The sequence below is a fragment of the Chiloscyllium plagiosum genome, unplaced genomic scaffold (assembly GCF_037043375.1).
Source record: "Chiloscyllium plagiosum isolate Xiang-an unplaced genomic scaffold, Cpla_swu_hap1 HiC_scaffold_7, whole genome shotgun sequence".
In the NCBI taxonomy this organism is placed as follows: Eukaryota; Metazoa; Chordata; class Chondrichthyes; order Orectolobiformes; family Hemiscylliidae; genus Chiloscyllium; species Chiloscyllium plagiosum.
Genome location: NW_028270145.1, coordinates 79965754 through 79990833, shown reverse-complemented (window position 1 = coordinate 79990833; position 25080 = coordinate 79965754). Strand labels below are relative to the sequence as shown.

The window sequence follows — 25080 nt, the reverse complement described above, 5'->3', positions numbered from 1 at the left end:
GGGTACATGGACTGCTTCAGTGAAGCTGTGGTGCTGAACTACGTGCAATCAGTGAACAAGGTCAGTAATGAATAAATTGATGATTGGGCCTCTGGCACTATCCAGATGAATTCCTGCAGTAAACTCCTGAGGCTGAGGTGACTGACCACCAACAACCATGACCAGTGGAAAGATTCCACTCCCCCACGCCCACCTCCATTTTCACTGACTGCAAATTTGCTAGGGCACCTTGGTTCCATATTTGCTCATCTCATTTCTGAAGTTAAGCATTTTTGTCCATGTTTGGACAAAGGCTGCAATGTGGTTGGGAGCCGAGTGGCCCTTGGCCTAAGTGAGAGGTCATTTCTAATCATATTAGGTACTTGCTAGCACTGTTTATCAACCATTTAATCACTTTACTGGTCATCAAGAGTAGGCTGATAGTATGGTAATTGGCCAAGTTGAATTTGTCCTGTAATCTGAACTTGGGACATATCTGGACAATTTTCCAGAGTTGGATGGATGTCAGTGTTGTAGATGTGCTGGAATAGCTTGGTTAGGTGTGTATGACGTTCTGGTGCATAAGATTTCAGTACTATTGTTAGAATGTTATCATGACGCACAACATTTGCAGTAGCCAACATCTTCTGCTGTTTCTTGATATCACATGCAGTTAATTGAATTGATTAGATTCAATGATATTGAAGACCTGAGGAGAAAGCTGAGATGGATAATCCAATTGGCACTTCTGGTTGAATACTGCCACAATACTTCAGCATTGTCTTTCACACTAATATGCTGAAGTCACATACCATTCAGAATGGGAACATTTATGGAGCCTTTACCTCCGGTTCGTTGTTGAATTGTCGATTACCAATGACAACCAGCTGTGACAAAACTGCAGTGATGAGGTCTGATCTTTTGGTTGTGGAACTGCTTTAGCTATCTATTGCATGCTGCTTTTGCTATTTGGAATGCAAATAGATTGGTGTTGTTGCATCATTGGAACCTTTATGTAGTAAGGGATGCAGTAGATCCAAGTTAGTTGCTATTAACAAGGGAACAAAAGACTGAAGGGAACCGAACAAAAGGGAAATTAAGCAAACATAAGAACTAACAAATTAAATTTCAACACATCTTCAACATTTCTTTGAGGAAGTGACAAAGTTGATTGATGAAGAAAGGGCTGTAGGTGTCTTGTACATGGACTTCAGTAAAGTTCCCCATGGTAGGCTGATGGAGAAAGTGAAGTCACATGGGGTCCAGGGTGTATGAACTAGATGGATAGAGAACTGGCTGGGTAAAGGAGACAGTAGTAGTGGAAGGGAGTTTCTCAAAATGGAGGACTGCAACCAGTGGTGTTCCACAGGGATCCATGTTTAGACTACTGTTGTTTGTGATATTCATAAATAATCTGGAGGAAACATATAGATAGTCTGATTGGCAAGTTTGCAGGTGACACTGTGGAGTGGCAGATAGTGAAGGGGGCTGTCAGAGAATGCAGCAGAATACAGACAGCTTGGAGAGTTGGGTGGAGAAATGAAAGATGGGAGTTCAATCTGAGCAATTGCGAAGTGATGCATTTTGGAAGATCCAATTCTAGAGTGAACCATATGGTAAATTGAAAAGCCCTGCTGAAAATTGATGCACAGAGAGATCTGAGTGTTCAGGTCCATTGTACCGTCAAGTTGGCAATGCAGATCGATAAGAGTGGTCAAGTAGGCATATGGCATGCTTTCCTTCATCAGACAGAGGTATTGAGTAGGTTGGCAGGTCACGTTACAGTTATATAGGACTTTACTTCAGCCACATTTGAAATACTGCATACAGTTCTGGTTGCCACATTACTAAAAGGATGTGGATGCTTTGGAGGGGGCGCACAGGAGGTTGAGGGGTACCTGATTGAAGTCCACAAAATCATGAGAGGTGTGGACAGAATGGATAGCAAGAAGCTTCCCCCCCCCCCCCCAAGAGTGGGGGGCTCAATTACTCATGAGTTCAAGGTGAGAGGGGAAAGGTTTAAGTGGAAAGTTCTTTATGCAGAGGTGGTAGAGGCGAACAGGATAGCGTCATTTAAAATGTATCTATACAGATATATGAACGGGCTGGGAGCAGAGGGATACAGATCCTTGGAAAATAGGTGACAGGTTTAGATGGAGGATCTGAACTGATGCAGGCTTGGAGGGTTGAAGAGTCTGTTTTTGTGCTGTAATTTTCTTTGTTGTCTTTGTATTGCCCCCAGCACCCAAAACTTGAATTTAACCTTCCCTAAAATTCTTGAGATTAGGACTGAACTATTGATATTAAAACACACGGAAGGTCAGATACAATCAGGAATGAAATAAAACGAAAAATCATCCGTTTCATGAAAATGAAAGTGAACAGTTTGAAATATTTCAAAGATACTGACCTCATACTATTTTGTTGAGTTGGTGGGATAACACTGTAATAGACTGGCATTCCTGCAGAAGGTAAAGGACCTTGGTTTGAATGACCTGGGATTAGAATTGGCTGATAAGACTGTTGACTCACGCCTTGGGAGCCTGGAGTTAATGACATCTGAATTTTAAACATGATAGAAGAAAGATAACTTGCAGCTTTGCAGACAGCATTGAAACCACAAAAAATTATTCCAGTATCAATAAATAATCAAAGTTTTTTTAAGCATTTTATATGTTAGCTAAGTTTATTAGATAACAAGTAGTAGCAAGGACAATTTTTGTAAAATCAAGTATCAGTCAATGAACTTTTCCAACTTTAAAGAGTATACTCACATTCTCTTGATATCAAATAACATTATCACTGCTAGGTTTACCACACAATCAATATATTATGGATCACAATTGAAAACGAAACGAATTAAACAAGACATAATAATGTATCGGCTACTTAAACAGATCAGAGATTATGTAATCTGACAATTGACTTATTCTTTAAAATCTCTCTACCAACAAGTAATAGCAGAGTGCCATTGAATAACCTTTCTTGGACTCCATCAATTGAGGGCGGCACGGTTGCACAGTGATTAGCACTGCTGCCTCATAGCACCAGGGTCCCAGGTTAATTCCAGCCTCGGGCAACTGTCTGTGTGGAGTTTGCACATTCTCCCAGTGTCTGCGTGGGTTTCCTCCGGTTTCCTCCCACAATCCAAAGATGTGCAGGTCAGGTGAATTGACCATGTTAAAATTGCCCGTAGTGTTAGGGAAATGGATCTGGGAGGGTTACTCTTCAGAGGGTCAGTGTGGATTGGGCTGAAGGGCCTGTTTCCACACTGTAGGGAATCTAATCTAATCATAATACTGAGGGGGCTTCACGTTATTCAGGACATAATCATCTGCTTGGTTAGCGCTCCATTTTCATCATAGATCAATGTGTCCTGTCTGTCACATGCACAAGTGACACTGTTCTTGCACCAAATTGCCAAGGCATGTCCGGGAACATTTTCCAAGAAGATGCACACCATTTGATGTAGATAAAATCACCGGTACAAAATCCTGGAACTTTCTACCTACTAGTACGGTGGAAACATCTTCACTGTATGGACTGGAGCAGTTCAAAACAAAGCTCACGACCACATTTTCACAGGAATCTACGGGTATTGCATTGCTGGTATCACTCTCAAGAGAACTGACTTTTTAAAAACCTTTCAATTTTAGGAATATTTAACAGCTTAACTGCAAAGTGACTGTCAACTGTTTCAAACAACCCAAATCCAGGAATGACACCAGACTGGAGGGGGGGGTGGGGGGGTGGGGGAGAGAGTGTTCGTGGGGGTGCAGGTTCTCTATTCTATAATGTGATTAGCGAGCATGCATTGACTTTAGGGAAGCTAACAGACTGCAGTAATGTAATGGCACCTGCTATTTCCAACTGAACTGTATCAGGATATGTTAGTGGAGCAACTAGGATGGAATGTGAGGTTACATGTTAGTAACACAGCTGATTATTTTAAACCAAAAGATTAGCCATCCTCAGTAAAACAACTGGTTGAGGCCTGGGACATATCATGGTACTTTGAACAAAAATCATCTATATTTACATTACCTTCAAACTTTTCTATTTCCTGAAGTGAATGACAAGATAGGCAAATAAAAATCACTTCAAGTGACATACCTGATAGGACTGCATTGAAGGATACTGAATCATCATGCTTTGCATCTGACTGCCCACATTGCTATGTTGGCCACTCACAACATTTTGATTTTGAGGCTGAACAGTAACCAAGCCCTGATAGCTCTGTTGTTGACTTGACATTGACATCATTGTTTGAAAGCCTGCAACAACACAATTCCAGATTTGTAATTTAGTCCATTTTTCCCACAAACTAGGCACTTCCCAAATAATATGAAGGATTTATAATGCCTTGAAACATGAGTATTGGTAAAATGGGACTGCAAGAAAAACTGAGTTCAAATTCTATTTGATAACATGTAAACTTTCAAAATGTGGATTTTTTAGTTAATTCCCTATTATATCATGTGGTACCTTCAAATTACATTTCTCTCTCAAAATACATGGTTTTATTTAGAAGCAAAACATTGAGTACATTTCATTCAAAGTAACTTGCGTTTCATATTAAAGAACACTTGCAGAAGATAGATGTCATTTTAGTAAAAATAACAATTCTGACAAAAGTTTATTCAATTTTTGTGTATTTTACTTAAAGCAGAATTGTATCTTCTTTGAGTGCGGTTTTGGTCAGTTGCATGAATAGCTCATCTAATTCTTGCTAATTTTGCTTCATTTATGCTTTGCTCAGAAGACATTTTTGTTAGAAAATATAACAATTGATAGTTTTGACTTTTGAAGTACTTTATGGTATCTAACAACTTCAATGGTCTCAGTATTGCAAAGGAAATTGTGATGCATCCAAATTTGCATTGCAGACAAGCAGAATAACAACTCAGCAGGTCCATTTATGGGTAAGTCAGATAATATTTTCCAATCAACCAGTTCAGAGATGTGAGCAGGTGGGAGTTGAACTAGGTGTCCTGGCTCAGAAGTAGGGACACTACCACTGTACCATAATTAGCTCTATGAAACTTGAAATCTGGGTTCATAAGTGACATTACCACCCCTCATGCTAAACCAGCTATCTCCAGAGTTGATTCAGTCCAGGTGGTGCTCAATGGAATTTTTATTTAAGAATTGGGTCTTGGGATTCTTGTGGCACCAAGAGACCAAGGTTCAAAACTCACCAGCTCCAAAGATGTGCAGTGATATCTCCGAACAGGGCGATTCGGAGATAGATACATAAAAATAAAGACAGCTGGTGTTGTCTTTAAGAGGCAGCATGTAGTTTCCACCAATACTCTTGCAGTAGAGACAAGTGGGTCTCTGAGGGGTACAGTGCCTAATTTCCTCATCTAACTCAATTATGGATTAATCGCCTCCTTCTCACTTGGCCTTCTCCAATCACACTGGTGGTTTTGCATTGACCTTACCAGGCTTTGCACATAAATTGATTAATTGGAAACACGTTATTGGAAGTGTTTCCAATTATCCAAGTGAAGAAGAATCACCAGTGATTTGGTGGTGGAAAAGCGCCAGTCGGTTGTGTGTAATAACACTTCTGGGTATTAGAACAAAAAGGTCCTTGTAGGGAAAAAAAAGTGTTCAGTTGTGCATGAAAGCACTCCCTTAAAAAAAAAAGCTGACTCGTGTGGAAAAACGGTAGTGCGCCTATCTGTGAGTCAGAAGGCCTAGGTTCAAGTCCTACGTGAATCAAAGAGAGAGCTGGGATTTGCCACAAGCAGTGTTCATTTGTTTAGTTCATTAGTTAGGGGATTTGATGGTGGATCCACCACAAAACAAAATGTGTTTTAGAGCTCTTGTGGCACAATGGAGGAGCCCATGCCTCTAAGTCAGAAAGTCTTGGCTGAAGTCTCACCTGTGCCAGAGATGCGTCATCTCATGTCCAAAAGGTTGCTTAAAGTAACCAAGGCCTGAGTAATTAGGAGAGCTCTTGTGGTGCAATAGTACTCACTCCTTACTGGAACATGAGCTTTCTAGACCAGCAGTAGAGAAAGGACAAGGCTCGCTAGGTAAGGGACTCTTTGGTAATGAGGGAGGTTGAGAATTTCATCCAAAAAAAAAGAAAAAAAAACCAAATGTATGCTTTAGGAAGCTAAAATTGGACAGGGCCTGTGAGAAATATAAAGAGTACAGGAAGAACTCAAGCAGGGAATGAGGAGAGCAAGAAGAGGCCATGAAATGACCTTGCCAAGTAATGTTAAATAGAATCCTCAGGCATTCTGTACATACATTAAAAATAAAGAGGTTAACTAGGGAAAGATATGACTACTCAAGGATAAAGGAGGGCACTTCTGCTCAGCAGCAGAGAATGTGGGTGAGATCCTAAAAGAGTACTGAGCATCGGTATGCACCCAGGAGAAGACTATGGAGGAGAGTGAGGTTTGTGTGGAGCATGCGAATATGCTGGGCATTTTGAGATCAAGGAAGAAATGGTGTCGGCATTCAGGTGACTCAGACCCCAGGGCCCAATGGATCTATCCTAAGTTACTGAGAGGGGCAAAAGGGGAGATTGCTGGGGGCTTGACCAAGATCTTTATATTCTCAATAGCCACTGGAGCGTAGCTAATGTAATTTCTTTGTTCAAGAAAGGAAAGTAGGGACAATCTCAGAAACTACAGATGAGTAGGTTAGTAAATTTGCAGATGATACAAAGATTGGTGGAGTTGTGGATAGTATGGAAGGTTGTCAAAGGATACAGCAGAATACAGATCTGTTGCTGATATGAGTGGAGAAATGGCAGATGGAGTTTGATCCAGATGTACTTCGCGGGATCACATGCTAAGGAAACATATATAGCTAATGGCAGGGCCCTGAACAGCAGTGATATACAGAGGCATCTTGGAGTTCAGATCCACAAAAGTGGTAACGCAACTCGTATGGTGTTAAAAGTGGTGTTTGGCATGCTTGCCTTTATTGGTCAGGAAACTCATTACAAGAATTAGAATATCATGTTGCAGCTTTATAAGACTTTGGTCAGGCCACATTTGAGTATTGTGTTCAATTTTGGTCACATAACAGTAAGGATATGGAGGCTTTGTAGATTGCATAAGAAGTTTACCAGGATGCTGCCTGGATTGGAGGGTATGAGCAATAACGAGGCACCAGAAAAACAGAGGTTGTTTTCTCTGGAGCAGCACAGATTGAGGGGAGATTTGATAGAAGTTTATAAAATTATGAGATGCATAAATAGGGTTGACTGTCAGAATCTCTTGCCCCCAGAGTTGAAGTGTCTAAAACTGGGTTCATGCATTTAAAAGGTAAGGGGCAAAATTCAAAGGAGGTGGTGAGGGGCAAGTTATTTTTTACCTTGAGGGTGGTGGTCAATGCAGATGCAATGGGGCATTTAAGAGACTTTTAGATAAGCACATGAATATGCAAGGAATGGAGGGATATGACCCAAAAGCAGGCAGAAGGAATTAGTTTAATTTGGCGTCATGTTTGGCCGAAAATCGTGGGCCGAAGGGCCTGTTCCTGTACTCTACTGTTCTTTGTTCAAGTTCTACCTGCTTCAGAGTTGTCAGAACATGAAAACATGATTGACCAGGTTGAATATAATCAGAGTTCAGACGAATTAGAAAATATATTTTTTGTATCATATAACAGTAAATAGTAGCGATAATATATTTACTGTTATAGTTATTAGGTATTTTGTACAGATAACATGGTTTGTAATTGTGGTCACTATTTAATTCAAGTGGCAAATTTATACTTTGGGTTTGTAAGCTGATGTTGAAGTACGACTACTCCAGAGAGATATTTCAACACCAGTTTACAAACCCAAAGTATAAATTTGGTATAGGAATTAATAAGTGATGAAAATTACAAACCATGTTATGGTACAAAATACCAAGTAATTATTCCCGCATTTTAAACAAATTCAATCTTTTAAAATCACTACTGTAGACTTTTCAATGATTCAGTAAAATTTTAAATTAAGGAACATTAGAAAACAGCATTACTTTCCAATCAACCTGTTTGGAAATGATCTCACACATCTCTGGAGCAGGGGATTTGAATGTGGGTCTCCTGGGAGAGAGGCAGGAATACTACCACCAAGCGACAAGAGTGTCTCAGACAAACAGCATCGCATTCTCTATAAATATGAACATCCAAGAACAATGTTCTATTTTAAACAAACTGCTCCAGATAAACTTCACACTAAAAGTGGCAAGAGATTGCAGCACAATGGTGTACATGTTTCAATTACTTCAACGCTGCGCAGCAAATGACCATCAGTTTCCCAAGACAGAAAAGCAGGGCAGGATAAATAGACGGTTCAGAACCTTTCCTCAGGACAACAAGCACCATTCCATTTTTAGATGCTTTTATTCACCTCCCATCACCAAAATGGAGAAATAACAAAAGTATTTGGTGCAAAAGACAATTCCGTGCGAGTTAAATAAATTTTCTACAATCTTACTTTATGCAGAAAATATGCTTGATTTAATGTATTTTACAATGACAAACTAAATCAGAATATGATCCCTAATTTTTAACCAAATCATATTAATCTTCAGATTCACAGAATTTCAGTTAGCAACATCCTATTGAGACATTTGGGGGAAAAAAAAGACGTTCCAAGATCTGTTTCACCATATTTCATCTTGATATTGTAAACCATTGAACTCGCCATTTTTCCAGCAGATTATGAAGCAGCTGAAAAAGAGACCGGTTCACTGTGAGAAATCTAGCACTCTCAGACAGTGCTCCGGCCTCGTATTCAACAACTCATGGAAATACCAATGATAAATTCATATTCAACATCCATCAAACATGTGTCAGAATAGAATCCAACAGGGTGACAAGTTCAAAGAAAATCATGCCTGTTCATTCTATACCTCTGATTTTCACAAAATGGTGCAAAAACATGATTTAAGTCCATTTTTTGGGGGAAATAATAAATGTGAGCAACAGCATAATTCTTTAACTTCCTCTGTTCTCAGGATTAATTATTCCAAGGACTTTGGATGATCAATTAAATGAAAAATGTAAGTGATTAGATTCAAACACAGACTTGAAAACAAGAAAGAAAATGAGCACAAACAGAAACCAACCTGTTTGCTGGGCAGTTTGTGACAATGGCTGGTTCTGCTGAGTGTTGTAATGGATAGGGGCTACAGGTCGATACTGTTGATTAGAATGGGGGTACTGACCTGGAGCACAGTAACAACTAGACAGCTGAAAAAGGAAAAGAGAAACAGTTCTTAAAGAGGATTGTTGCTGTGAAATATGAGCCAAAAGTTTTATTTTTGTATCAACACAATAAGCAATCATTTCACTTGCACCAAAATCTGTTACAACAGCACAGCTCAATTAAGTGCACCACCATAATCTCAATATATTATGGGCATTGTATTTAAGCATCATCCCCATATACCAGTTATTCAATCCCCTTTAAGGACCCCAAAAGATTACACATCAGTGTAATCATTTTGTATATGGGCCTGTCTTATACTATTAGAAGTATTAATGTACAGTTTATGAAGTTAACATGATGCAAGATTAATGCTGGTTACCCAGTTTTGCAAAGTAGGCTTCCGCTTTGAATTCAATTTAATTCATCCGGTCTCAAAATTCTTCTATATTCTGCACAAATCAGTTTGTTATGGATGCAAAGCAACCTAAGAGTAGTAATCCAGAGTGGAATTTGCTCAGCAAATTCCAACATGCAGTTTATAATCCAAACGACAGGTGAACTCTGAAAGATTAGGTCAGCATAAACACCATTTCACTTTGGAATGAACAGTTATTCATGGCACAACTGATCCTAAGACCATTCTCAATGCTCCCTATAAAGCGTATACACTGGACTGTCTGGAATGTTTTGCACAGTGAGGTAGACATCTTGCTCACAACAGCAAGGTTGGGCAGGATTGAGTACTAAAACACAATTGCATAAGGGTTAGATATTGGGGGATGATTGAAGGAATAGGAGGCTCAAGTGAGAGAGTGGGAGGTATGTCTTGTCACATGGAGCCGGCAGGCAGAAAGGTGAAAAATGAAAAGACTGACAAGATCTGTTTATCGAGATAGAAAGTAGGCAATGATTAATGAGACCTGTGAGAGGTGATCTTCTAAAAGAAAAGCATGTTAGAGCCAGTGAGAGGTGAAGTTGGATGGCACATTTGAGGGCAAATAGAATGGTGAGAAAGAACAATTTTCCCTCTAAGATACATGCGTGCATGCCAAGCTACAATTACCAATGGACTGTGCATTGAAATAAATTGACTGCTTGCAATTTCTGAAAGTTCAGTGACTTTTAAAATACAAACTGATAAGATAGTGGTGCTCTAAGAAGCCTATATCCCACCCAAAACAACAAAAGAAAAAGAGTACTGTGCATTACCTTCTGTCCCAACGGATAAATGAGAAATCCATATATAAGAATCACATTTTGTAATAAAAATTAATGCCAGAAGGAGGAAATTGTATACTGGTATTGTTGGACTAGTAATCCAAGGCAGAAGATGAAATAGGGTTTTATATTAAAAAAAAACAATCTGCAACTAAATCTCTAATTCTTACCATGAAAATATTGTTAATTATGATGAAGTCATCTGGTTTACAAATACAGTTTATGGAATGAAATCTGCCATCCTGATCTGGATAAGTCTACAAGTGACTCCAGATTCACAGCAAAGTGGTGAACTCAAACACCGTCTGAAATAGCAACTCAGTTGTACCAAACTGCTGAAATGTCTCAACAAAGCAATGGCATCTGATGGAGCACATGACAGCAACCTTGTTACCCAAAACAAAAGCAAACTCAGCTATGTTAACCCTGAAAAGTCCTCCTTACCAATACCTGACAGCTCGTGCCAAAACGATCTGGGAAACCTGCCTCACGGACTAGTCAAACTCACTGAATCATACCTTACAAATAGCACTATAACTGTGCATGTGTGGGTCTTGCCTTGCCAACAAGATAAAGGCAGTAGAGGTGACAATAAAGTGAAATACAATCAGGAAGCCGTTGTCCCGAGTGTGCTGAACATAGACTTCAGAAGCTATGCTGTCTCATGGCATTAATGATAAACATGAGCAAACGGAATCGCCTCCAGCATTCAGTGTGATAACGACTGTAACAACAGGATAAAAATCTACGTTATTTCTACGTCACAAGTGCATTTACCACAGAGGCATTTATCCATGACAATATTGTGAAGAGTGACCATCTCCTTGTGGAGATAAAGTTGCTTCTTCACAAAGACTACACCTTTCAGAATGTTCTATACCTCAACCACCACCCTAAATGAGATTGATTTTGAAGAGCGTTCAAAGTTTGGGATAAGATTTGTAGCTCGGGTGCTCGTTGTTGTTGTGGTTCTGTTCGCCGAGCTGGGAATTTGTGTTGCAGACGTTTCGTCCCCTGTCTGGGTGACATCCTCCATGCTTGGGAGCGTCCTGTGAAGCGCTTCTGTGATGTTTCCTCCTCTCATTTATCTCTCCAATCTTCAGGCACTCTGCCTGTATTCTTGGTGAAGGGCTTTTGTCGATTTTACTGCTCCTTGGATACTGCCTGAACTGCTGTGCTTTTCCAGCACTACTAATCCAGAATCTGGTTTCCAGCATCTGCAGTCATTGTTTTTACCTAGACAACTTCCTCCTGAGGTCCCAAGTATCAAGAAGTGAGTGGTTAGTCTTCAATCAATTCAATTCACACCTAGTGATATGAAAAAATGGTTGAAGACACTGGCTACTGAAAGGCTATGTGCCCTGACTATATTCCAGCAATTGTATTGAAGACTTGTCCTCTAAAACTTGCTATACCCTAATCAAGTAATACAGCACCAAAACAATATGGTAAATTGCTTAGCTATGTTCTGTCTACAAAAAGGCCAATTACCATCCTATTAGTTGACTCTCCATCAGTGACTGAAAGGATTGTTAACAGTGCTATCAAGGAGCAACTGCTGACAGATGCACAGGTTAGGTTCCTGACCTCATTTCAGACTTGGCCTGAAAAGTGACAAGTGTCATTCCACAAGTGCCAGACAATGGCCATTTCCACCAGAGATTCGAAACATCTCTCCCAGCCTGAAATGGCATTACCATTGCTGAATCTCCCACCATTAACATCAATAGGTTACAAGTTACCAGATACTGAACTGAATGAGCCATGCAAAGCAGTTGTTTCCCCTTTTGGGAAAGTCCATGCCGAGAGGTCATAATTTCATGTTTCAGGGGTCACTCAGTTCAGGCAGAGTGGAAGGTTTTTTTTCTTTCCGAGGGGAGTGAATCTGTGGCACTTTTTTGAAAGCAAAGGGCAGGAGAGACTGAGTTGTTTAGTATATTCAAGGCTGAGATAGACAGATTTTTAATTAGTAAAGGGATCAAAGCAAACCTACAGCTTATAATCTTACAATAAGTAGTCAGAGGTGACGAAAACAGCAGCAAGTAACTCACTTCATGATTTCTCAAAGCCTGACCATCGTTTAAGGCACAATTCAGGACTATAATGGAATACTTCTCTCTTGCCTGGACGACTAACACCAGCAACTCAAGAAGTTTGACAACATCCAGGACAAAGCAGGCCACTTGATTGGTAGTATATCCTCAAAACTTTCACTACCTCAATGCCAATACATAGTGGCTGCAGCTGGTACTATCTACAAGCATCCTGCAACAACTATTCAAGGATCCTTACACAGCGCTTTCTATACCCACAACAAATTTCATCGGGAAGGACAAGGGCAGCAGATACATGGAGCTCCTCACCATCTTGAAATAAAAATATATCGTCATTCCTTTCAGTGTTGCTGGATCAAGATCCTGGAACTCCCTCCATAACAGTTCTGTGGTTGTACCTTACACAAGTGGACTGTAGCAGTTCCAGAAAGTAACTCATCACTATTTTTTCAAGGCTATGAGTGATGAGCAATAAAAATGCTGGACCAGCCAGTGAAGTGGGTTTCAGAGTGGTGGGTCTAAGTCAATGCTTTGGTTGGATTTAGTTTGGAACAACCAGTAAAATGTTCTTTGCCTAACTTCCAGGAGCTGCCACATTAATCAATTTTCTAACAAGCACCCATTTCAAATCATACAGGGTCTTATACCCATGGCTTCCAGCTACTTCATAATAGGAACCAGTCAGCTGCAGGAAATTTATTTTGAAAATTCAAATCCTTAAAGCCATTCACATTTAAGGTATTTATGAAGCCACTCATTCTGTAAATGAGACAATGTTTCATAACTTGCAGCATTGTTAGAGTCACTCAAGTGTAGGACGGGTTTCTATTGAGGCTTCAGCTCTAGAGGTTGCCTGCACAGGTGCCCTGGTTTTGAAGATGGGGTTTGTCCCAAGAAATCTGTTTGCGACTTCTTGCGCTTCCCATTCCTTGAAGCAGAGGATATTTGACAGTAGATCTACCTCAGGAAGATTGCTCTCCATGGTGTGCTGAGATGGAAGGCAGACAGTAGGTATTCAGGTTGAACAGGTAGTCATGGAATGGTAAATCAAGTGCAGCACAATGATTTGGGGAGTGATTCTTTTAAGGACAGGAAGGCAGTCAGGATGCTCATTGGCACATTTAATTGAACAAGTTGGGTCTTGGTGCATAATGACTTTTGTTAGAGAGGTGTGCAGTTGAATTCTGGGAAGTATGGAAAGGAAAAAGTGTTGAGGTCTAGAGCACTATGCCAGCAACGACCGTTCGGATCCAGCAAGTTTGGTTAGTAGGTTAATTCTGATTTTAATCTAGGTTACTGTTTTGTTTGGACTGTTGCCCAAAGGATAAAGTGAATGCAGGATACCAGGGTTATGGTAGATCCGAAAATACTAACACTTTCAAATAATTTTTAAGTGATAAAAATACCTAAAGTAACTAGCTGAAATAAAAAAGTTAAACTTTAGTTGTAGGTAGTACTAACATTTAAGATACACAATAAGTTCTACTATACATTGGAATTATTGTAAATTACAAAGTAATTAAAGTAAATTAAATAAACAGCACAAATAACTAAGCATGGACAGTTGTGGAAACATTGGATGCTAAGGCAACCCAGGACAAACACACGTGCGCAGAGTGTGAAAATCACGATGAATTCCAGATCAGAATTGTTGAACTGGAAGCTAAACTTCAGACATTCTGGACACAGTTTCTTATAAGAAAATCGCATCTCTCCGAAAAAGAATAGTGTATTTTCGTCAGCAGCAAGGAACAGGAGAATGTGACCACAACCAAGGAAGTTAAAAGGACTGAGCAGACAGCAGTGGAAGAGCCTCAGAACACAACTGTTAAATAGTTTGAGGTGCTTTTAAACTTTGTAGAGAAAAGGTCTGCAAAGTGAAAGAGCAGAGAGGCCATAACATGATGGTTAGGAAATCAGTCAAGTAGGGAGAGCAAAAAGGAATGTCATGCTAGTGGAGAACTGTCCTGTGCAGGGAATTGACACTGATGTCAGCACAATGAGTTTCAATCCGGAAGGCTGTGTAACCTGTCTCATGCCAAGGTTAGGGACATCCAGCTCAGAGCTGGAGAAGAACTTGGAGTGGAAGAGGAAGGATTCTTTTGGTCCATGCAGTACAAATAACAGAAGTAGGACAAGAAAACAGATTCTGCATATTTACCACGAAGAGTTAAACTCACATTAAGAAAAGCACCTCTAAAGTAATAATTATGGATTGTTACCTGAGCTTATGCAAATTGGCAGAGGACAAATTAGATTATAGAGATGAATGCTGAAAATGTGTTGCTGGAAAAGCGCAGCAGGTCAGGCAGCATCCAAGGAACAGGAGAATCGACGTTTTGGGCATAAGCCCTTCTTCCCTTCAGGAAGAAGGGCTTATGCCCAAAACGTCGATTCTCCTGTTCCTTGGATGCTGCCTGATCTGCTGCGCTTTTCCAGCAACACATTTTCAGCTCTGATCTCCAGCATCTGCAGTCCTCACTTTCTCCTATAGAGATGAATGTATGGTTTACAGACAGATGTTGGAGAAGTGGGTTTTGACTCGTGGGTATTGGCAACAGTATGGAGGAAAATGGGTGCTTACAGTTGGAACAGTGCACATGGTGGAATGATGGTAGTGATGAGGGACCTCTAGTCAGGGATAGAAATGGGCGTTTCTGTGGTCATGACGAGACTTCAGGATTGTGTGTTGCCTCCATGGTGCCAGGGTCCAGAATGTCACTGAGTGGGAACAGCCCATTCTAAAATGGAGAGAATAAGCATGATTGAGGTCATGGTCCACAACGGTACTAATTATACAGGCAGGAAGAGAGATGAGGCCTGGCAAAAGAAATTTCGGAAGTTAGGTACAAAGCTGAAAAGCAGCACCTTGAGGATTATATTTTAGGATTACACCCTGTGCCACATGCTAGCAAAGCCAGAAATACAAAGATAATACAGTTTATGCAAGACTAGAGAGCTAGTATAGGATAGGGCTTCAGGTACCTGGATCATTGGGATCTCTTCCATGATAGGAGGAACCTGCTCAAGAAGGACAAATCGCACCACTACCCTTGCAGGGACATTTGTCATTATTACTTGGGAGGTTTTAATTTAGTGTGAAAGGGGCTTGGCAACTAGAGCTGGAGGTCAGCATGTGGAGTGATCGAGAGGAAAGGGGCTAAATCAACCAACTCTAATACGAAGAACAGGCAGGGCCAGGTTAATGAATGTGGCAGGATTCATGGACTGCAGTGTATTTATTTTAATACAAGGAGTGTAACAGGTAAGGCAGATGATCTTAAAAACTGGATTAATACATGGGACTATGATGTTGTAGCAATTTCAGAAACTTAGGTGGAAGAAAGGCAGAACCGACAGCTTATTGTTCTAGGAATAAGATGGTTCAGGCGTGATAGAGGAGGATGTAAAAGCAGTGGAGAAGTTGCTTTAATAATTGAGGATGTTACAGAGGCAACAAGAGAGGACATCTTGGAGGGCTCATCCAGCAAAGCAATATGGCTACAATTCATGAATAAGAAAGGTTCAATGACTATGATGGGGAACAGATACGTAGGCAGATCATATTTGTAAAAATGGAGTTGCTGCAGTTTAACTTCCCCTATTATTGACTTGGATTACCTTAGTGCCGGGGCTTAGATGAAGCAGAATTTGTCACGTGCATCCAGGAATTTTTTTGAAACAAGACGCAGATAGTCCAAATAGTGAATGAGCCGTATTTGACTTTGTGTCAGGGAAACTGAGCCTGGCTAGGTGATCAAAGTTTCAGCGGAAAAGCATTTTAGGAACAGTAATCATAATTTGGTAACTTTTACGATAGTTATGGATAAGACTGGTACTTGGGTGAAGGCTAACTACAACAGTATTAGGCATGAACTGAGAAATTAGATTTGGGGTGGCTATTTGAGGGCAAATCCACATCTGACATGTGGAAGTCTTTTAAAGGCCAATTGATCAGTGCTCAAGACCTCAGCCTTTTACAAGTTACGATAGCTTGGCTGAAGAGACTGAAAGCATGGTGCTAAGTTTAATGATGACATGAATATAAGTAGGAAACTGAGGAGGATACATGGAGTCTACTAAAAGATACAAGTCAGTTAAGTAATGGGCAAAGATGTGGCAACTGGTGCATAATGTGAGAATGTGAAACTGTACTTCTGTAGGATTAAAAAAACATTATCTCAGCTGAGAGATGCAGTAGGATCACTGAAAACAAGGGGAATTGATCATAAAAGTTGGGAGTTTTTGCTACTGTTATACAGGCCAAGGAGACCACATCTGGAGTAACTTGGAAAAGGCTGAGGTCTTGAGCACTGATCAATTGGTCTTTAAAAGACTTCCACATGTCAGATGTGGATTTGCCCTCAAACAGCCACCCCAAATCTAATTTCTCAGTTCATGCCTAATACTCCTCTCTATTGTGGTATTCAGTACTCCTCTCTATTTAAGCAAAGATGGAAACTGCTTAGAGTAGGCATACTGGATTAATTACTTGGATAGGTGGGTTTTCTTAAGGCAGGACAGCTTATAAGAGCAGGAGTAAAAGGTGACTTGATTAAAAATACAGATTCCTGGGTGGAAATGGAAACTTTTTTTTCTCTCGTGGATGAATCCAGAATCAAGGGTCACTGTTATAAGTCATCACCCATTTAAGACAAATAAGGAGGATTTACATTTTTTTAATCAGAGAGTCGAGTGTTCTTTGGAACTCTCTTCCTCAAAAGAGGGTGAAGGATGAATCTTAACATTTTTAAGGTAGAGGTTGACGGGGAATACTTCATGAGAAACAAAGGAGTGAAAGGTTATGGGGTAGACAAGAATGTGTACGTGAGGTAAAATCAGATCAGCTCTAAAATAACTGAGTGACAAAGCAAGCTTGAAGGACCAATTAGTCTGCTCCAATCTGTAATTTGTATATATGTTTGTAGTCAACGGCTTGCTGTGTAAATCTGCAATTCTTTTTGGCAGTGTTATAGTGGAGTAGATGGATATATGGTTTGAGAAAGATTTAACATGAAATGCCTGTGCTGCAGCAGTTCATCAACTTTAATGTCTTTGTTAATGAGCTGGTCCAGAATGCAGAAGGATGGACCTTGATTCAGAACAAACATCATCAGTACAAATAAATAGCTTCAACACTGAGCAAGTGTCAAGTACTCCAACCATCCTTTGATCTATTCAGACCCTCAAGTTGGCATTCATCGCCATTTTAAGGTTTTGTCTCGTCAACTCTTGCATGGTACCTGCAGCAGGGGAGAGCCACACCATGCAGAAATTATAGTAACCCCAAATGGGGTTGGAATCAGCCCTCATTTGCCATCAGAAGCACCCTCTGTTAGTTGTCATCTTAACCCTGGACGTTCCTGGATTTTTGATCTTGGGCCAAGATCCCTCTCGCTGTGAAACCCAACCGCAGAACCTGCATGGACTCCTCGGCATGGTGGGCTGTCTCAAGAAGCAATCCCAGGTGGAACAACAGAACTATCGGCAAATCATTTTGGTTGGCAGCCCTCCAAGCTGGGGAGGTTCTGTGGAGCTCATGGTAGAATTTTTAAACCTAAAAAAATTAACATTCTTCTCAATGGGAGGGACCACAGTTCCCCTCTAAAATCCAGCCCACAGGCACTAAAATAGCAGTCCATTCAGTTTTTTTAAGCCCCTTCCATCATTCATTAAGATCATGGCTGATCTAACTATACATTTATTTGACTTTTCACTGTCCTTAAGTTTGGTTAACAAGAATCGATCAATTTCACATTTAAAGATTAACCATCAGCTTTGTATCAAATGTTGTCTGAGAAGAGAAATTCATACTTCTCTCTTTATGGAAAAGGGCTTTTATAACTTCACTTGTGAAAGGTTGGAAACTAACTTTTGAATTGCTTCCTAATCTCACTGAAGTCTCAATCAATGAAAGCAATTTATCAACCAATGCTATCTGCTCTTATTAATACTGTGTTAAGTGTAATCAATTATCCCTTAATCATTCCACAGGAAATAACCTGTTACTTCAACAAGTAAACCTTTACAACAAGTGCATAAAAAGTTATATCAGACAAAAACAGGAAAGATAAGCTTAGCATTTTATATCTATAGCACAGATTTATCCCTCTCCTGAAGATCAGAAGTGTGAAAGCTATCCTGCAATTTAAGGGAACCACTCCTGACTCTACTGAACTATTGAAAAAAATGGATAATTAGATCATAGACCACGAATCCATATCTTGAAACATCTTTGGGTAGAAGTTATCTGGATCTGGCGTGCAACTATCTATTGCTTTTTACAATTCCATAGATGCTGATTTTGCTTAAAAAAAACTTAAGTTTAATACAGGACATTCCACATCATCCAGAGAAATATAAACTACCGTCAATCACACGATTTAGAAAAACCAGCACCTAGAAATGCTCCGTAAAGACAAAAATGCACATTTGTGCAAAGTAATAGAAAACGATATTTGAACATGTATCTTAGAACTGTAGCTATTCATTAACATGTAACTGCCTTCAAGTTCAACTCCATGTGGGTTAAGTTCTTAAGAAGACAAGTCTTCAATATGTCATTACAGTGGCAATGATTCAGCAGACAAACAAACTCAATAATGGGATGCAAGAGTGATTTATCATGGCGGGGAGAACATGTTTTCCCTCATATCTTCAGACAATTTTATAATTTAGTGCGCTGTTAGAGTGTAAACAAGCAGTTAACCAGGTGCATGTGCTGCTGAACTGCAGGTTCAGCCAGTTAAATTCTAACAGTACTCTCATGATCACAAAGACTACCTCAGTTATATTCCTTCCTCCACTCAATTTGTTGTGTTTAAACAATCAGCATGCATTTTTTAAATGCACGTACACAAAATAAACTTGAAAAATAAAACAATTATGTATTTAGTAAGATGGACTAGTCCACAGGACCAAATGGGATCTATCCCAGGTTGCTGAGGGAGGCGAGAGAGGAAATAGCTGGGGCCCTGACAGATATCTTTATGGCATCCTTAAATACAGGTGACGTGCCAGAGGATTGGAAGGTTGCTCATGTTGTTCCCCTGCACAAGACGTGTAGTAGGGATATTCCGGGTAACTATAGACCAGTGAGCCTGACGTCGGTGGTGGGAAATTTGCTGGAGAGGGTACTGAGGGATAGGATCGATTTATATTTAGAAAAGAATGGGCTTATCAGTGATAGGCAACATGGTTTTGTGGGGGAGAAATCGTGCCTTACCAACCTAACAGAGTTCTTCGAGGAAGTGACCAAGTTGATGGATGAAGGAAGGGCTGTTGATGTCATATGCATGGACTTTAGTAAGGCATTTGATAAGGTTCCCCATGGTAGACTAATGGAGAAAGTGAAGTCACATGGTGTGCAGGGTATTCTAGTTAGATGGATAAAGAACTGGTTGAGCAATAGGAAACAAGAGAGTAGTCGTTGAAGGGAGTTTCTCGAAATGGAGAAAGGTGACCAGTGGTGTTCCGCAGGGGTCAGTGTTGGGGCCACTGTTGTTTGTGATATACATAAATGATCTGGAAGAGGGCACTGTTGGTATGATCAGCAAGTTTGCAGATGACACGAAGATTGGTGGAGTAGCAGAAAGCATAAGGGACTGTCAAAGAATACAGGAGGATATGGACAGACTGGAGAGGTGGGTGGAAAAGTGGCAGATGGATTTCAATCCAGACAAATGTGAGGTGATGCATTTAGGCAAGACTAATTCTAAAGCAAATTATAGAATGAACGGAAGAAACTTGGGAAAAGTTGATGGGCAAAGAGATCTGAGAGTGTAGGTCCATTGTACCCTGAAGGTTGCTGCACAGGTGGATAGAGTGGTCACGAAGGCATATAGGATGCTTGCCTTCATTGGACGGGGTGTTCAGTATAAGAGCTGGTTCGGCAGCATTTAGAATACTGTGTACAATTCTGGTCACCACATTACCAAAAGGATGTGGATGCTTTGGAGAGGGTGCAGAGAAGGTTTACGAGGATCTTGCCTGGTATAGAAGGTGCTAGCTATGAAGAGAGGTTGAGTAGGTTAGGTTTATTTTCATTAGAATAAAGGAGATTGAGGGGGGACATGATTGAGGTTTACAAAATCATGAAGGGTATAGACAGGATGGATAGAGACAAGCTTTTCCCTCCAGAGTGAAGGATTCAATAACCAGAGGTCATGCCTTCAAGTTGAGAGGTGGAAAGTTTAAGGGGGATACACGCGGCAAGTACTTTACACAGAGGGTGGTGGGTGTCTGGAACGCATTGCCAGCAGAGGTGGTAGAGGCGGGCATGGTAGATTCATTTAAGATGTATCTGGACAGATAGATGAGTAGGTGGGGAGCATAGGGATACAAATACTTAGGAATTAACCGACAGGTTTAGACAATACATTTGGATCAACTCAGGTTTGGAGAGCCGAAGGACCTGTACCTGGGCTGTAAATTTTCTTTGTTCTTTGTTTAATATGTATTTCCCAATAGCTTGAAGACTCTAAAACATGACTACAAATTTCCATAAGTGCTAATCAAATGGCACACCCAAACTAATAGCTGTTATTCAGAGATTTGAAATACAAACTTTTTATAGCATTGACCATTGTGTCAAGTGTTACATCAGAAAATTTCTAAAAACCTAGAACTTAATTTTTTTGGTAAACTCTTTGGTTTCATCACTGAAGTTAATCGCGCAATCAGCAACTGAAAAATCAGAGCACCTTGGGTCCAATAACATTTATAATAAATTGGGAGCCTCAGAATTTACACAGTATAGATAAAGACTCTTTGGCCTACCACATCCCCAGCCATCATGTTTTTAATCCCAACTTCCAGCACATGACCTGTAGCTTTTTGTGCTAGGGCATTTCAACTGTTCATCTAAATACTTAGTCTTTTTTTTGGTTTGAGGATTCTACCTTGACCACCCTTTTCAGCAGAGTTCCAAATTCTCAATTGGCTAGGTGAAAAATATATTTCCTCAAATCCCTTTGAACCTCCTGCTCCTTACCTTAAAACTGAGTCCTCATGTTAATGGTCACTCCACAAAAGGGAGAAAAGTTTCTCATCTATGCCCCTCATACTTCTGTATACGTCAATCAGGTTCCTCCTCAGCCTTCTCTGCTCTAAGGAAAACACCACCAATCTATCCGGTCTCTCTTCATAGCTGAATTGCTCCAGCCCATGCAACATCCTGGTGAATCTCCTCCAAATCCTCTCGAATGCAACCACACACTTCCTATCGGGAAGCAACCAAAAATGCTCAAGTGTTCCACCTTAGCCTATCATTATAAAACGCTGATCAGGAGTGTGAAGTCTACAGTCATGTTTTCTTAAAATTATCCATTAAATCTGTGATATGTCAGTATGTTTACCAGAAGTATTGGTGAGAATAATGCCACACTTAGTCATATTGACAACATTAGTCATATTGACTTAATCATATAGTCAACATTGACCGCAACACAATACAACCAATGGGTCATATTTTCATTGGCTGGGGACATCAACAGATTACGTATGAGCATCAGACAGAAATTGTGACATTTGCAAAGACATTTGCATGGGCAGCAATTGTATAGCAAATGGTATGTAATAGAAATGTTTGACAATTATCAGTCCACCAATCAACAAGTTTCAAAAAATCATTTTTAATCCATCTGTTTGGACATCTGATGTGGAGGTGCTGGTGCTGTATTGGGGTGGACAAAATCACACCATACCAGGTTATAGTCCAACAGGTTTATTTCAAAGTACAAGCTTTCAGAGGGCTGCTCCTTTGTCAGATAGTGAGTTGGGCAGAATACATAGAACATAGAATTTATAAGTAAAAGACCAAAGTGTCATACAACAGATGTGATGTATTAAGACAAACCCAAATGGCTGTTAAGTCTTTATCACTTGGAATGAAGATGTAGGTTTTGATTGATTCATATGTAAATCCCAAAATTTCTTTGAAGTCACTGCCCTGAGATAACTTAAGGTTTCATCAATCTTAAAAAAAAAGTGACATCTCAGCTCAGACAGTGCATTAAAGGTGTGAGATTAGGATCTGTCTGTATCCCAATCTAGAGTCAGACTGGATTTATTTCCAAAGTAGGAATCTAAAAAATGGATTGCCTGTGCTTTTTGAACAAAATAGAATACACCCCATTAACTTATATGTGAGCATGTCTGCTAGTGTGATGGGGTCACCTGTAGCGTGACATGAACCCAAGGTCCCGGATGAGACCGTCCTCATGGGTTATGAATTTGGCTATCAGCCTCTGCTAGGCGACATGTTGTTGTTGCGTATCCATCTTGGACAACATTTGCATGAAGATCAGAGGCTGAATATCCTTGATCACTGAAGTGTTTTGGTGATGGTGTCCATTTATCCATTGTCGTAGCATCTGCATGATTTTGCCAATACACCATGCCTCGGGTCATCCTCATCTGCAGTGTATGACATCGACAACGTTGGCCGCGTCACTAGTACCTGCCACACACGTGGCGGGTGGTGTTCCCACATCTAATGTTAGTATCCATGTCGATAGACTGACATGTCTTGCAGTTGCTGCCATGACAGGGTTGTATGGTGTTGTGGTCAATGAATTGCTGCCAACAACAGTCTGTTTAAGGTTTGGCAGTTGTTTAAAGGGGAGGAGTGGAGCCATAGGAAAGATTGTGGAGAGGTGCTCATCCTTATCGATGTGTTGCAGGCTGCAAAGAACATGGCATAGTTTCTCCGCACCCGAAAAGTACCAGATGACAAAAGGTACCCTATCGGTCGTATCCTGTGCCTGTCTCCTGAGGTCATTATGGTTTTTCGCTGTGACGTGTCGGAACTGTCGATCAGTGAATTGAGCATTGTATCCTGCTCTTATGAGGGCATCCTTCAGCATCTTCAGTCTGTCTTACACTTAATGTGCATGTTGGTGATATAGTTATGTCGCCGCGTCTGCTTGGCAGTGTCTTGTAGCTGTACTGCTGTATCTTAAGCGAAAGCGGAGAATGTGGACTCCATCTCAATTTCAAGGTTACGGCACCTGCTGTAGAGTTGATAGAAGAGATGATTGAGTAGTTTACGGGGATATGACGGATAGGTCTCTCAGCATAGTCAGTATTGTAGGTTGACTTGAGTGGGTTCATGATCCGTAGTCCTGAACGGCACCCTCATAACAGCTTATAATGCTCAACTCATCAATCGCCAAACCGATGTGCCACAGCTAGAAACTGCAATGACCTCCTCAGGAGACGGACATGGGATATGACCATTAGGATACTCATCATCGTCCAGTACTACATGGGAGTGGAGACTACGCCAAGTTCTTTGCAGTTAATAACACATTATTGACAAGGATTAGCACCTTGCCAAGACCTTCCCTAACCTTCCACGTCTCGCCTTTAAAACAACCACCAAAACTTAAATATTGTTCACAGCAAACTACCCAGCCTTCAGGACAACATTGACCACAACACAATACAACCCTATCATAGCAACCACTGCAAGATGTGTCTGAGATGGATACTACAATTACACTTCGGCACACCACCCACTACATGCGTGGCAGGTATTCATGTGACTCTGCCAACGTTGGCACACTCATCAGCTAGAGGCAAGGATGCCCCAAGGCATGATATAGTAACAAAACCATGCAGACGCTATGACAATGGATAAATGACACCGCACAGCAATCAGCAGGCAGGGATGTTCCCTCCCAGTGGGGAGGCCCTCAGAGGTCAAATGTCCTTGACCGCTATCTTCAGGTGAATGTCCTCCAAGGCAGACTTCAGGATACACAACAACATAGGGTTGCCAAGCAGAGGCTGATGGCCAAGTTCCCATGACGACAGCCTCAACTGGGATCTTGGATTCATGTCACACTATGTGTGACCCCACCACATAGCACATAGACATACACACTCACACAGACCCACTCTCATGCTCTCACAGGCATATATTCTATCTCTCACACTTACCCTCTCCTTCTCTTCCACACACACACGCAAGTCTGAGAGAGTATTTGCAGATGCATTCTATTTTATTCCAAAAGCACAATCTGTCAGCAGTCTGTCAATGTGGCATTTGATAGATTCCTACTTTGGAAATAAAACCAGTCTGACTCCAGGTTGGGATACAGATAGATTGTAACCTCACACTTTGTCTGAGTGGAGATGTCATCTTTAATCAGATACAAATTAAACCAAGTTATCTCAGGGCAGTGACTTAAAAGAAATTCTGGGATTTACATGTCAATCACTGCATCCTCATTCGAAGTGATTAAAGACTAAAGAGCCATCTAAGTTTGTCTGATACATTGCATAAATTGTTATACTTTCAAATAAACCTGTTGGACTGCAATCTGGTGTTGTTTGATTTTTAACCTCTAGGCCATGTGAAACTGGAATTGGAACCCCCTGGCCCAGAAATAGTGACATTGTCACTGCACTACAAAAACCCTGCAACTCCCTAAATAGCCAAGTGTAGTTTTTGGATCTATTGACCTCCGAGTCAGCATGCTACCACTGCCTGGCTCTATATGCTTAAGGTTTATGCTGCCTCTAATAACTGATTTCTGATATAGTTTAAACCCAATTAAGTAGATCATTTTACCAGCCTAATCCTAATAAAGTGAATAATAAACAATGCACACAAAGGAACTTAGCCTGACAAAGTCCATTCTCAAGAGATAC

At 40.6% G+C, this 25080-nt stretch overlaps 1 protein-coding gene across 15 annotated transcripts in view; it reads right to left on the bottom strand.

Moving 5' to 3' along the window:
* The window catches only part of r3hdm1 (R3H domain containing 1), a 187450-nt gene that overhangs the window by 54012 nt on the left and 108358 nt on the right, over window positions 1–25080 (bottom strand). For all 15 annotated transcript variants that reach the window (XM_087989207.1, XM_087989205.1, XM_087989206.1 and 12 more), the window contains 3 exons: window positions 9069–9192; window positions 4093–4253; window positions 2390–2538 (listed from right to left, as the gene is read on the bottom strand). In XM_087989207.1, coding sequence (XP_087845333.1) covers window positions 2390–2538; window positions 4093–4253; window positions 9069–9192 — 434 coding nt within the window. The remainder of the gene's footprint in view (window positions 1–2389; window positions 2539–4092; window positions 4254–9068; window positions 9193–25080) is intronic.